Source organism: Artemia franciscana, chromosome 10, assembly GCF_032884065.1.
Source record: "Artemia franciscana chromosome 10, ASM3288406v1, whole genome shotgun sequence".
Classification (NCBI taxonomy): Eukaryota; Metazoa; Arthropoda; class Branchiopoda; order Anostraca; family Artemiidae; genus Artemia; species Artemia franciscana.
Window position 1 is genome coordinate 48,634,542 of NC_088872.1, and position 15,866 is coordinate 48,650,407.

At 35.0% G+C, this 15,866-nt stretch overlaps 1 protein-coding gene across 4 annotated transcripts in view; it reads left to right on the forward strand.

Moving 5' to 3' along the window:
- LOC136032299 (pre-mRNA-processing factor 39-like) overlaps positions 1-15,866 on the forward strand; it is a 180,412-nt gene that overhangs the window by 37,001 nt on the left and 127,545 nt on the right. For all 4 annotated transcript variants that reach the window (XM_065712581.1, XM_065712583.1, XM_065712582.1 and 1 more), the window contains exons 5-8: positions 1,065-1,190; positions 8,362-8,529; positions 13,563-13,842; positions 14,945-15,821. In XM_065712581.1, coding sequence (XP_065568653.1) covers positions 1,065-1,190; positions 8,362-8,529; positions 13,563-13,842; positions 14,945-15,821 — 1,451 coding nt within the window. The remainder of the gene's footprint in view (positions 1-1,064; positions 1,191-8,361; positions 8,530-13,562; positions 13,843-14,944; positions 15,822-15,866) is intronic.

The following is a 15,866-nucleotide window of genomic DNA, read 5'->3' on the forward strand; positions in this document are numbered from 1 at the left end:
GTGCCACAACGGTCTTGACTATTGACGACCATCAATAATTTTGGGGAAATAGGGTCAAAATGAAGTCAAGCAAAAATTCTGAGATAGCCATCCATTTCAGAAGTATTAAATATATAAAATTTCCTAGTTTCAAAGGCAATGCTGCAGCAAGGTGCCACCATTCATTCCCAACAGTAGTCCCATATCATATTAAATGAATGCCTGTTATACACTGTTAATCTAACTATACCAATAATTTTATAATGTACCATAGCTGCGCACCAGTTGTTAGGTGAGTGACATCATTGTTTCTTTTCATTTGGGGGAGGGGAGGAAGCTCAAAGTCTCAAAGGGCACAGTGACTACATTTTTAAAGTCCAGGAAAGGTCACTCAGTTAATTTGGAAAAGAGATTTAATTCCTAGTCTCTCTTCGTACTGAGAAACATAATTAGATTGACGGCGCAGTAGTGGTATCGTGGGGGAGATAGCTCCACTCTGATTTTGAAACCGGTAGTTTTATCGGAAATCGATATTTTTCGTAAATCCAGCAATTCGAAAAAATAGTTGAAGTTTGGCGCAAAAAGTCGGAAACTTGGAGGGGGAGGGGCTACAGGGAATATGATCCTAAAAAATGATAAATTAAAAAAAAGTTAAATGAAAGCAAAGAGCAAAAGATAACTGCGACAATGATAATTTGAGCTGGACTTATCTGTATATGGCATTACCGTGTTATTCTTGAAATTCTTCAGGACTAGCTCGTTTTTCCTGGGGTTATGATTCAGGTAGAATAAGAGAAATCTGAAGAAACGGCATTAAGATTTTCAGACACACTGACAATGCTGGTCCCCTTTTTTGTGGCCCTTCAGCCAGGAAGTTCAATGGAGGGCTATGGTCCAGCCATCTTGTGCTTTCGCTCACCCTTCCTTTAACCTTCTCTTGGTAGCCATTGAAATTTCGGTTGGCTCTGGTTGAGCTTGCACAGTCAGGCCACTGATTCCAGTATGATTAAGATATTTTGGACTTAGCACAAGGCAACTGTATGACTGCTGGTATATTATCCTACTGACCTTATTTGTTTTTTTAGGGCTGTTGAAGTATTGGAAAAAGGCTTAGAAGCAGTACCGTTTTCTACTGATCTTTGGCTTAGTCTGGTTACCCTCACTGGTGAAATTTATAAGGGAACAGAAGAAAAAGATGATTTTATGCGATGGTAAATGTTCAGCTCAGTTCTTAATTTTTGATATGTTAATGTATTTATTTTGTGAAAGCTTCTCTTGTAGAGGCAAAATTGATTTTATTTTTCTTCTGAATGAATTTGGTCCCATCAAATGATATTGGAAAGTATTGCAATTTATCTCCGTCATTCCAAAGACCTCAAAATGATAATGTTTAGATAGTTTAAGTGGTAAGCTTGCGCTAACCATGTTATAAACTTAATGTGGTTATAAATAAGTATACATTTATTTCATTAATTAAATAAATTTACAGTTCATCAAAAATAGCTAAATCTGAGCTGTTGTCCATGCATAGGTTCTAGAAAAAGTCCAGAAAATAAAAATTTGACACTTCCATGACACTTATGTGTTTCACGCCATCTTAAAGCATTTTCTAGTCATTTCGAACCCGCTGATTGCCATTATACCCGGGAAAAGGTTCCTTTGAGGGGTATTTGATCCTTTAAAATGACTTAAAATATAAAAAAGGGCTATCTCGCAACTTCTTTGTTATATCCCATTAAATTTGCTCATTTTAAACAAAAAAAAGGCATCACTGTTATCGATTGAGTATGATTATTTCGGATGAATCAAATTTAAAAGTAAACAAGTAAAAGTAGTTCATTGAGAAGTCATTTATAATGTTCAAGAGAAGCGGATAGTGAAAACTAGCTAGGAAGGTTTCGAGTAAGAGAAATGAAAGAAATACAGTACAAAATACTCAGCGCGGTACTGATATTTTCAAAGAGACTACCCAGTCAAATAACCATATAATATCTAATAGGCATAAAATAAAAGCACAGATAAATAATTACATCAAAAATAACAATCATCCTCTGAATCTGACACACATGCACCCTCTACTACACAACAAGTTTTTACTCCTTCGCATCTACAACGAGGGCTAACAGCGTAGAAGAGGTGCATTATGGTGAGATTCTCCGAATGAAAACTGGCCCCTTAGGCAAGGAACTAGTCCTTGGCATCCCATTTTAGGTTCCGTTTAATACCTATCCAAGGTTGAAGAGTTTGCGGACAATTGGAAGGGATTCAGAGTCTGAAGCGGGATGTTGAGTTGGCAAGAATACGTTTATTATGGAACTGAAAAGTTTCCATGGTCAGTGGAATATTCTTTGGGTGTTTTTCCCTATTGGACTTCGAAAGTTCTAGTGCCCTTTTAAGAAGCAAAAGTAACCGGAGGGTTAATAACCCCTCCCATCTCACGCCTTTTCCCCCCAAATACATCTTATCGAAACTTTGAAAAGCCATTTGTTCAGAATAGTCCAAAATTCAAATAGCTGTAACTCTGGGGCTGACAAATCATCCAGAGCTACGAAACAGAGAATCATCAAGTGACTTAAAGTGACCAGACATGCTACTCTGCGCAGTAACAACATGAATGCTTATATTAATTCTTGTCTAAATGAATCCAAGCTTGAAATATCATTTTCAATTTTCTTTGTTAAATTAGCTGTATCTTTAAATAATCAACTCTTCATGGTTGTGCTTAGAAATGAACCTTCTTGACTAATCAATTCTCCAACTCCTGATCCTTTCATCAGACGGCCAATAAAGGAATGAAATTACACAACAATATTTATCCTCCTGATCTTACTATTCCTGGGAACGTGTTCCCGGGTACAAGTCACATCACCGGTATCGATGTGACTAGGAAGTGCTTTCAGATAAGTGTCTTTTTGTCTACTGGCTCTTTGACTAAAACTAAAACTAAGGGTCTATTTTGGTACTGGTATTATCACAACTATTATCAATAATGAGCGCTGCTACATTTTAATCATGCTGCTGCATATTAAATGTTGTTGGACATCAGAATGTTGTGCTGCATATCAGAATGTTGTGCTACATATCACAACTGTATGCTGCATATCACAACCGCGTGCTGCATATCGCGATGCTGTGCTGCATATCATAATACTTTTGTATTTAATTATTGTTCTTCCTTCTTGTTGTTATCAGAATAATAATTATCATATTCTTCTAACACACTGTGAAAAACTGAGAACTAGTAATATGATCTTAGCTTAATATGTAGCCTTGGAATATGATTTACAATTGCTTTTACTGTAAAAACGTCCAATATATAAATATTCATTTAAGTTATCATTTAACAATAAGGCGTAAGTCTACCACATAGACCCTAAAACAACCTAAAACCTTGTAATTATGTTTTATAAATTGCCCCATGTTAATTTTACATTGTCACTGACGGATTTTTTTTATGTTGAATTTATTTCTCCTTGTCTACAATCAGTCAAATTCATCTTTAAATCAAACATAGTGTTCTCTTTACATCGCCTCTGAAGGATTTTTTCTTGTGGTTTTGGTTTCTATTGGGTTATAATTGATATACCTTCAGATTAATTTTGATAAAAAACAAATTATTTTTGAAAACAGGGTCTTAGCTGTACATTACTACTACTACTAACAACTCTTCAGCCTTTCTCTAATTATAGTCCTAAAAAGCGAGATTGAACTACAATTTTCTAATCTTCCTCTGTTTTTCTGAGTGCTCATGCTCCAGAACCATATTTGACCACTGTCATCGTTGTAGTTTCCAATGTTCTAATCTTGGTTCGCAGACTTATCTTCTATTCTTCCAAACTTTTTCCACTTGTGAAGGAACAACTTTTTACTACTTTTAACATTTTCACTGCTCTCACCGTCTTTACTAATAATACCACCAACTATGTAACTTACTTACTAACCTACTAACTTACTTACAACTTGCTAAGGTAAGTGAAGCTGTCCACTTGATCGGTCTTTACGTTACCCTGTGTCACCTTTTTATCTTCACTTATTCCTAGCCTTAGTGACTTGGCCTTTAATATTAATTTTCAAACCTGTTCTAGCACCATGAACTCGCAAAACCTCTCAAAGTTCATACATTTTGCTCGTACTTTCACCTAGGATGCTTAAATCAGCATAATCTAAGCCCAGGAAACTTTTTCTTCCCCTTTTGATTGCGTGTTCTCCCTTTGCCTTTCCTATGCTCCTTAAGACAGAGTCCATCAAAATGATCCATATAAATGGGGGTAAAATACAACCCCGCTTAACTCCTGATTTAATACCAAACCAGCTACTAACCTCATTTCCTACCTTAGCTGTAAATTGCAGAAATTTATTGCGAGGCGAGTGTTGGCTTTACGTCGGCGTAAAGATCTTTCGAATACATATTCGATTTGCTCTCGTTTATTATTGCTCAACTTCATATTTAGCATCTATAAAAGCCTGTTTTTTATATTGACACTGAAGACTTTTTCACGCTGATTCGGCTTCTACAGGGCTATAACTATTATTAAAAATAAACAACTGCAGCTCCGTACTCTCTAAGATAAATGTATCTGCGCACGCTCCTCTTCCACTCCAAGCTACTGTGTGGCTCACTCTTTACCCTCCCAGAGGGTATTCAGTTACCTTTTAATTCTCCCTTATGACCTCTTCTCATCCCATTTGGGGATTTGATTTTCGTTTGGGCTCATTTGGATAGCCAAAAAGCACAATCTTTGGCAATTTTTCATCCGTCATCGTTAAAACATGGCCTAAACGTTCTTTCATTATAGTCCTAAGAATATTGAATGCTAAGACTGAATGCTTATTGCTTGATATGCGGTAAGTCAAACGAATGAGCAAGAATATACTTTACATAGCCCTCCCCTAGAATAAAATTCACTTTTCCCATTTAGATCTTGCCTCCCTAGTTCTGCTTCAACAAAATCTCAATTGTACCCAAGTAGAGTTATCCAGATAAAGATAGAGAAGAACTTTTTCTCCTACACAATTATAATGGACAATATGTTAACGCCTTCCCCCTCTTTCCTCCCTCCCCTTTTCACCATTAACTATGTAAATTATTATTTCATAGATTTTTAACATTTGTTTTCTATAATCTCTTCCTTTTTTTAATAAACCATTCCAATAGTTTTCCTCTTTTCATTATTTGTAAAGTTTCTCCCTTGGTTGTGACTTTACTAGCTGAATTAGTTCCTTTGTAAGTTCAATTATTTAATTATTTTTAATCTTTTTGATTTGTTTTATTGTACCGATTTTTCTTTCTTTTTGACCAGTTTTATTATTTTCTTTTTTTCTGTGTTTGTCTTTCAGTTTGACTCAGTAGTTTGGATTTTGTATTTATTTCTGGGCTTGTGATGTCCATTTGTTCACAAATAGATTTAATCCTATATTAAATATTTACGTTTAGTTTTAAAAAGCTCAGTTATTTCTAGGTAGCAGGAGGAAAACTAATCAGTCTTTATGGCACTTGGTATTTACCAAGTGACATATAGTCATCGCAAATTCTGTCGGTCCCAGTTTTGCTAGTTTAGGCACTTCCAGATAAGCTAGGACGATGAAATTTGGCAGGCATATCAGGGAACAGACCAGATTAAGTTAGAAATAGTCGCTTCTCCGGTTCGACCATCTGGGGGGGCGAGTGGGGGGATGATTAATTTGGAAAAATTAGAAAAATGAGGTATTTTTAACTTACGAGCGGGTGATTGGATCTTAATGAAATTTGATATTTAGAAGGATGTCGTGTTTCAGAGCCCTTATTTTAAATCTCGACCGGATCTGTTAACATTGGGGGGAGTTGGAGGGGAAACCTAAAATCTTGGAAAAAGCTTAGAGTGGAGGGATCGGGATGAAACTTGGTGGGAAAAATAAGCAAAAGTCCTAGATACGTGATTGACATAACCGGAACGGATCTGCTCTCTTTGGGGGAGCTGCGGGGGAGGGTTAATTCCGAGAAATTAGAAAAAATTTGGTATTTTTAACTTACGAAGGAGTGATCGAATCTTACTTTACTTACTTTACAACGCCTCGCTCTTTACGCTAAAGTTTGACTCTTTCTCTTAACTCTATTTATAAAACAGTAAGAAACTTTAGCGTAAAGAGCGGGGCGTTGAGGAGAAAAAGCCCCTCTCATATACGGAGTAATTTCTGTTCGTTTTAAGTTTTAATGTTGCTATTTACTTTCATTTAAAAAAATTTTATTAAATTTCTGGGCGTTTTTGAATTAATGCATGTTTTGATCTTGGCTCTCCGCACATAAATAATTAAAGCGAAATTTGCATATTAATTAATTGCAATTAATCGGAAGATTTTGAGAAAAAAGGCGCAAGGGAGGAGGCCTAGTTGCCCTCCAAGGTTTTGATTACTTAAAAAAGCAACTAGAACTTTTAATTTTTTACAAACGTTTTCATAGGTAAAAAATATACGTAACTTACGAATTAACTTACGTAACGAACTTCTATATTCGTATGTTTTTATTGCGTATATGAGGGGGTTCAACCCTCGTCGATACCTCGCTCTTTACACTAAAGCTTAGATTTGTCCCAATTCCTTAAGAATGACCTCTGAATCACAAAGGCCGTAAAATAAATAGTTGAAATTACTAAAAATACTTTAGTGTGAAGAGTGAGGTATAACGAGGAGGTAAACCCCTCATATGCGTAATAATTTTGTTCGTTTTAAGTTTTAATGCTGCTCCTTACTTTCGGTAGAAGGAACTTTTCATATTTATTTTTTCATTGTTTTTTTCAAATATTGCTAGAAAATCCTGCGCCCCCTTCATTGAAATTCTCTTCCCCCATGAGAAGTTTCTCCATGGAAATATCCTCCCACGTAACCTCCCTCCTCAACTCTCCCCCCTGAACAAAAAAAAATCCCTCTGAAAACGTCTGTACACTTCCCAGTAACCATTACTATATGTAAACACAGGTCAAAGTTTGTAACTTGCAGCCCCTCCCACGGGGACTGCGGGGGAGTAAGTCGTCCCTAAAGACATAGTTATTAGGTTTTTCGACTATGGTGAATAAAATGGCTATCTCAGAATTTTGATCCGTTGACTTTGGGAAAATAATTAGCGTGGGAGGGGGCCTAGGTGCCCTCCAATTTTTTTGGTCGCTTAAAAAGGGCACTAGAACTTTTAATTTCCGTTAGAATGAGCTCTCCCGCAACATTCTAGGACCACTCAGTCGATACGATCACCCCTGGGAAAAAAAACAACAAAAAAACAAACAAATAAACACGCAACCGTGATCTGTCTTCTGGCAAAAATGCGAAATTCCACATTTTTGTAGATAGGAGCTTGAAACTTCTACAACAAGGTTCTCTCATACGCTGAATCTGATGGTGTGATTTTCGTTAAGATTGTATGACTTTTAGGGGGTGTTTCCCCCTATTTTCTAAAATGAAGCAAATTTTCTCAGGCTCGTAACTTTTGATGGGTTTAGCGGATCTTGATGAAACTTATATATTAAAAATCAGCATTAAAATGCGATTCTTTTGATGTGACTATTGGTATAAAAAATTTTCCATTTTTTAGAGTTTCGGTTGCTTGAGCCGGGTCGCTCCTTACTACAGTTCGTTACCACGAACTGTTTATAACTGTTTTTTCAAATTCTCTGAATTTGGTGTTCAAAAATTTCGTTAATTTGTCATTCAACATAAAAGTTTTACAAATTAAAAATACTAACGTTATTTGTGGGGGGAATCCAGGGATGAGTTATTGGGGGAAATTTTTTCGCTAGGGAGATGGGAATTCCAAGGGAGGATTTTCCACATTAAAATGAATTTGGTTTGCATATCTTTTTCTAACTCCTTGCACATGCAATCAAAACAAAATAATTTATTATAAATATTTTAATAACTTTTAAATAAACTATAAATTATTTATATTAATTGTTTATTTCGATTTTGATAATTTATTTTGATTGTATGTGCAACGTGTTACGGTGAATGCTAAATTAACAAAACATTTGAATACCAAGGTGGGGGGGGGGGCAAAGGGTCGAAAACAATTTTTACCCAAGATTTTGCAAGAGTGTACTCAACATAACTTCTAAAAATTTCTGGCGATGTGTGTTAACAGAAACATTCACATACATTAAACAATTACATTGCACAACAGAAACGTTCATATACATTAAATTTTTATAAGTAGATAGTACATTTTCTCATTGCTGGCTTTGATGGAAGATAATATCTTAATTTGCTAACAACTCCTAATGATGAAATACATGGGGAAATGGACACCAACTGATTCGCAGATGGCGTTAATCCTTCGTAAATTTAAAGTGTAAACCTACCCTCAAGTACTTGGGTTAGGTCATACTTGATCATATTGAACTGATAAGCAATATATTTTAGGCGTTATGAGCAGGCAATTGCTGCATCTGGAAGCATTTTTACAGCAGATAGCTTGTGGGAATCTTACATGAACTGGGAAGCACAAGCTAATCGATTAGACAAGGTAACAGCCCTCTACAGGCGAGTTTTGAAAATACCAACGAGGCTCTACAATAAGCATTTTGACAAGTATGTTTTTTTCTTCTTTCTTTTTTTCTAATTGCAGCGGCTTCATTGCTGAACGCATGCTTTTTATCACTATTAACCGAAAAGAAGCTTTCTACAAAAGAAGTTTTTCATAGAAAAGTAAAGTGTTAAATTAAACTGGAGACGAGAAGAACTATAGTCAATCAATAATTCATCCATAAAATGAGCGTAAACCACTATTAATAAATAAATAAAATCCATCAGAAATTACAATAAATAATTAAGTCAAACCCTAACCGAAAGGAGAATATCACAAACAGGAATAGGGCTAACGCCTACTCCTGACGTTAGAGGGATGTTGAACTAAACAAAAGGCACTATATGAATACTACTGATGCTACTACTATCATTACTGCTACTCCTCAAGCTCAAATACTACCACCACTCCTACGACTACTACTATTCCCTCAGCTATAGAGATTAAGACAAATGTGTCAGAGAATGGTGAGCGCCGTGTTGAACTTAATTAAAACAAGTTGTTCTTGTGTGGGTTGTCTCAGGAACTGCTTAGAGTAGTAAGTTGATACTTTCAGGGCATGTTGAGTTGGATGTTGAACTAACCAAAAGGCACTATGTGTATATTACAGCTACTGCTTTTACGATGAAAATACTAACTGTATATGCTGCGTACTAGCTGTGTATATGCAGCCTATCAAAAGGGTGTAACATCAATATCTAAGGAACAGCTTAGAGTGCTAAGTTGAAGTTTTCATGGTATGTTGCTTGTGATGTTAAACCAATGAAAGTAACAGTAATTTTACTACTGCTATTGCTACTACTAATTGCTACTAAGGCTTAGGGTTTTAGGGTGAAACTTTCTGGGATTGTTGAGGATTGTTTAGACTTAAGACGGTACATAAAAGAGCTGTAAAAATTATATTTGGACACAACTAGTCAACCAATAATGGTGGACTGAAAAAACTCAACCTAGATTTCCTTAATAATTGGATTGTTGTGGATTCTATGTCGTCGTTATAATCTTAGACATGAGTCGTCTTTTTATTTTCCAACTCATCGTGGTTTGCTACCCGACCTTAAGAATCCTCTTACTAAAATAGTGATCCCTAGACTCTAACAAATCGAAAATAATTGTCTACAATAAAGATGTTCCTAGCTTCTAGTACCGAGAGATACCGTAAAATCATTTGTCTCTTATTTTACTTAATATTCAAATGATATAACTTTAAGAGGTATCTGATGTTTGATGACGTTCATCTTATGGGTTAACCTCTGCTGTTGTACAATTGATCTGATTGAATACAGGGTGTATCTGTGGTATAGTTCATTATTTTGGTTAATAAAACACAATCCTAAAGTACCAAGGAATGCAAAAATGAAATCTGATTCTTTAAACAGGGTAAGCCATATGCATTTATACAGCTTTAGTGCTTGGCGGGTGCCAAGTTTGAAAATAAAGAACGTGTGCTAGAAATCAGCAAAAAATGAGCGAAGAAAATGTAATATTATGGAGCACTAGAAAGTATATCTTTCATGATTGCTTTAGAAAAAGACAAACGCTGTCATGCATTGGCAGTAAACTGTTAAAAAAAAAACAAAAAAAAACAGTAATTTAATTATGAATGAATATAACCCCAGCATCCTGTTGCCAGATAGGAATTGAATAGAAATTTATGTATAATTGAATAGCTAAAAAATTTAGGCTATGCAATGATGTGTTTATTATGAAATATATTTGGCATTAAAAACTTCAGTTTATTAGTTAATTGACTCACCTAAAGGAGCATCTTTTTGAGAGACCAACTATCCTATTTTTATATATTTATCCTTTCGTGCTTCACCTTCATTCACATAATCAGTAGAATCCTTATTTTCTTTTGGATCTAGAAGCATCACTTCTTTTACTTAATTCGTATCATGTGACGCACAAATATTAAATTGATTGTTTGCTTCAGACACCAAGAAAACAAATCCTATACATAAGACCCAGTTGCCTTAATCAACCTTTTTGGCTCCACCCCTTGATATATCACAAATATCAGACCAGCCTATATACCATAAACCGAAAATACTGTGAGATGGTTAAAGTTCAGCGGCTAGAAAAAAAAAAAAAAAAAAAAAAAAAAAAAAAAAAAAAAAAAAAAAAAAAAAAAAAAAAAAAAAAAAAAAAAAAAAAAAATACTATGTTGTGTCTTCCTTATATGATTGTTTGCAGTTTTATAAAATATCTTTGAATTTTAACGGACAGAAATTTGTATCAAATTTACCGAATCAGATTCCGCTTATTTTCTTTTACGATTCAGTACGACAACGCTAGAGAAACTTTGCGCAAGGCTCTTAATCTCTATAACTTTGGGACAACCAAAAGAAAAAAATAAGAAATCCCGGTATTCAGCTATGAGTAGACCTAAGAAGGAGCCAGGAGGCCAAAAATGTTTTCATTTTGATGTCCTTGGTACTTTAAGACAAACTTGTTAGTATTCAAACCCAAACTTTAATTTTGGAGGTTTTCCCCTTATTTAAATTTGTCTAGATAAAAAGCCGCAAAGGTGTTCCAATCCCTATTTTCTCTCTTCAAAACTTACAAAATGATGTAAAACAAACGGCTTTTGGGTCCGACTGTCTACTCGTAAGTCAAGCCCCAGCTCCTATCTTTAAGCTGGTCAAGAAATGATTTGGCTGAATGAACATTAACGGAACACTATACCGCACTAGACTCTAGTTTAGCTATTGAATAGTTACTAGTTTAGTTACTAAATTCTGACTAAAGTACGAATGGCAAAAGTAATTGTCTTCGGTTTTATTAAGACCAATCAACTTCAGAGAACCACTGGTAAATAAGTAATATAAACTTTAATAGAAATGGTTTAATTAAACTGTCCTTTGGCACCTGTCTTCAATATAAAATGGTTGCTACGTTGCTTCAATGCATCACTGACAAAAAATTACAGGAGTTCTCAGAAAAAAAAACCAAAATCAAAATGCTTTCAAAATAAAACTATTCTTATGTAGAGTGTGTGGAAAGGCTCAAACGCGAGAGGTTTAACACTGAGATCGGCAAAGGCTGTTCATTCAGCCAAGATTCCAGAAGATTCCTTTGAGAATTTGAAACGTTCTGCCACAATAGCGAGAAATCTAAGATTGGTGTTGACCGAGATTTGTCATTTCAGCCAATTCATTTACCAGTTTCACAATTTGCTTGACATTTCCACAGTTTCCTGAACTTTATCTCACAGATGAAATATCCCAAATAACAAACGGTCATCAAAGAACCTTTGGTTTTTTGTTTCACTTTTCGCTTATCACTAGACTCCCGAAGTCATGGCTTTAATTCCCTATTTATTGATGTTTTATTGGCTTTGTCTAATCCTCTCCGTTTTTGCCAGCCTATTTTATGTGTATCTGTTTTTGAGATACAGAAGAAAATGCTAATAGGCCTATATGAAAGATATATTTTTAATGAGTAAATCGCTCCCGGATTCTAGTGTTCCTTAAATGTCTAGATTTAGCATTGCAAAAAATCTTGCCAAATTTTCGCCATAAATGTCCTCTTTAATTATTTTATATAAGAAGAAATTAAGAACAGTACAAGTGTCCAGTTTGGCCAAGATTGAGTCAATAATATAATTTTTTTATAACTGAACTATGACTGTTGTAATAAAAATATGCGTTTTCTTTTTCAATTTTGTCCTTGATCAGTAGAATTTAAAAGCTACAAAATTCATTAACTTACTAAATAATATCCAAGAAGGAAAACTGGGTATGATTTTATACCTACACAGTTTCAGGTAAAAAAAGGTTATTTTAAAACTTTATAAACAAACAAATCATGAACCTCAGTTCTTAATATACTTTACTCCCCATTAAAACAACCCAGTAATTTCAGCGAGTGCTTGTAAATATACACTTGATTTACTTGATTTAATCATCCCTACTGTCTAGGCGCCAGCATCGAGAGAGCAGACACCATCCTCCTCCAGGATATTCGGTTTTGAACAACCGCGGGTGCATCTTTAAATCTCATTCTTGCCTTGCTTAGAAATTGGTGGGGACTTTCCGAACATCTCATTCTTAGACGACTACATGGTCGTTTCCACTCAGTGGCTACGGCTTTTAATTCGAAGGCGATGTAACATGGAGTTCTTTCGGCATTTTGAAGGGATGTCCGTACCATCTCAGTGTACTCTGCGCTACTTGTAGGGAAAATGGAATCCTCTTTATGCGTGTAGGAGGTTGGCGTTGCTGATAAATTATACCAGCGGAGTTCCTCCATTTTTCAGATTTCTTTTGTTTGAGTCATACTCAGTTTCTTTAAAGCCGTGATGGTTCTTGGTCAAGTTTCTGCATCGTATAGTAAGACTGAGCCTATAGCTGCATTGTCTGTCCACGCCTTTGTAAGGCTGCGTGCACCAGGCCTGTGCCAGATTTTGATAAGTCTCCCTGGGACGGAATTAAACTCAAATTTATTGCACAAAATAAAGAACATCGTAATGCATGTTAATGAGCAATTAGAAACTCCACATAGTATTTTCTAGGGTTGTCTCGAAGTTCTAAAAGTTGTTCTCAAAGTTGTTTTTTAATATATCCTTATAATTTCAGTACCTATAAATAGGCATGTATAGCACAAAATAAAGGATATTATAATTCACGTTAATGAGCTACTTGAAGCCCCACAGAATATGTCGCGGGGAGACTAACTAACGAGACGTTGTTTGAAAGTTCCAACTTTCCATCAGGAATTGGCACTCACTTTTTCCCTAAACACAGACTCAGAATGTTTTGAGTGAGCCTAGAAAGTGAGGTCAACCAATCAAGTCCAGCCTTCGTGGCCGTATATTTCTGACTCTCACTACTAGATATAGGTCTACTGTTTTATATATATATATATATATATATATATATATATATATATATATATATATATATATATATATATATATATATATATATATATATATATATATATATATATATATATATATATATATATATATATATATATATATATATATATATATATATATATATATCTTATTATTCATTTACTTTTTTTGCAGCTTTGTAGCACATGTCCGTGATCATCATCCAATTGACATTCTTGGACAGAAAGAGTATGAAAAACGTCGAGAAATTGCCAGTAAGACTGTTGGAATACCATACAAAGAAACATTCAAGTTGCCACGTGATGATAGAGATCCTGCGCAACTCAAAAGAAAAGTGAGCCGGCCTGAGAGTAAACTTTGTACAACTATGAAAGAAAAAATAGTAGCCGATATAATACCAGCTCACAAGAAGACGGGAAAAGAAGTAGATACTATCTGGAAATATGAGGATAAAGTAAGATGAGGACATTTTGCTTTAATAGTTTGGGATATAGGATAATTAGGGTGTTTTTTATTTAAAAAAATATTAATAGATTTAAGGCAATTCGGAAGCTTAAGATCGTTTTTCAAGCTTAAGCGTCGGCTGACCATCACAAAGACAAAGGGTCCGTTAGCGAATTCTCGCAAAGGACTATTCATCATTGAGAACCGTCGAGAATTTGTGGCTCGACTTGAAAATTTGACTGAAAAGGTAATGAGTTTTTAACTCCATTTTGTCGGTGAGCTTGTCAGTCAAAAGGGTGGCACTACGACGGCTTCTAAATTTTAAATTGGCCACTTTTCCTAAGTGATAATTCTTTCGAACTGATTTTTAGTCTTTTCCTAAAAATCAGGAAAATCATGTTTTCTTAGAAAGATCATCTCTATCTCCAGCAAAAAACGCGGGAAGTTAAACGGTTTTTCTAAGATTTCCAGGAGAGTAGGTGTTGACTTTTAGTTTAATAAATTATTTTCAGCAGTTGTCTTTTATTCTAGGTCTATAATCAATAACCAACCAATCGTTTCTAAATAATTTGGCCACACGAACTAAAAAATTTTATAATGGACGAGACAGGGTGATATTGTAATTTGGTATATCCCCTTAAGAATTGAATCAACCTAAGCTATTGCTTTTTTAAGCACAATTTAGCAAAAATTTTTAGTTTTTTTTTCCCTATGGGAGTAACTATATAGTTATTTGCACACAAGCAATATATTCTCCCCCTAAGACTCGTCAGTGAAGCCCCCTAGGAAAGTTTAGTATGAAAAAAAAATGCGCATTTTATCTTTCTGAACTAGGTTCATTAACCTTTTGAAAGGTTAAAGAAGAATAACTTTCTCTCTCTCTCTCTCTCTCTCTCTCTCTCTCTCTCTCTCTCTCTCTCTCTCATTTTTTCTTCTTCTTCTTCTCTTTGTTAACAATGAGTAAAAATTTTTTTCTTCTTCTTCTTCTCTCTGTTAACAATGAGTATTGATCCTAATATCTGTTAAATTTAACGATTTGTGTAGAAGTAAAACATTTTTCAGGCAAATTGCTTTTTGGTAAAAGCGTTTAATATGCTGTATTTTTTTTATAGATAAGAAGACCATATTTCCATGTCAAGCCTCTAGATAAGAAACAACTAAAAAATTGGCAGGAATATCTAGATTTTGAAATATCACGTGGCAATTATTCGAAAATTATAATGCTGTTCGAGAGGTGTTTGGTTCCATGCGCAAACTATGAAGAATTCTGGTCAAAATACGCCAATTTTGTTGAAAAGTGGATTGGGAAAAACCCTGTTGAAGAAGCTGAACGTGAAAATGAAAAAACTAACGGAAAAAAACTAAATTCAAAATGTCAAATGTCCAAAGAAATGTCAAAAGAACAGAAGGGAGAAGAGACTTTTTGCCCTGGGAAAGCGGAAATACCAACGAAGGCTAATAGAGAAGTTGGAAGAGCTGGTATCGAAGACAAACTAATTGCTATCAATATAAATAAAGATGTTTCTAGTCATAGCACAGTTCAGATGGTAGAGGTAGAAAATGACAGAGGTAGAGTTGATCAGAGCGTGCAAGCCAACAATAGCAAAGGAATAACGATGGACAATCCTACCAAATTCGGCACAAATAAATCAGATATAATGTCTGATGAAATGGAAGAATCCTTAATAAAGGAGAGCGACAGAGAAAAGGAGAACCAAAAAGAAGGGGAAAGGGAGAGAATGGAAGTGACCATAAATATGCCAGAAGAAACCGTGGAGACTGTAAATCAAGAACGAACAATGGCAGTAGGTACGGGGTCCAGTCTTGCAGAAGAATCAGAAGAGAACACAAAAGAAATAAATGAAAGCTTGGGCATATATTTTGTTACTGCGGAATCAGTAAGAAATGTGTACCGACGGGGATGTTTGATTCACTGTCTTAAAAAGCCTAGGCTGAGGCTTTTGTGGTCATTATTTGAAGAAAGTCAAGGTATTCTTATAAATTTTATTTTTAGTTGCGCCTTTTATTTAATAT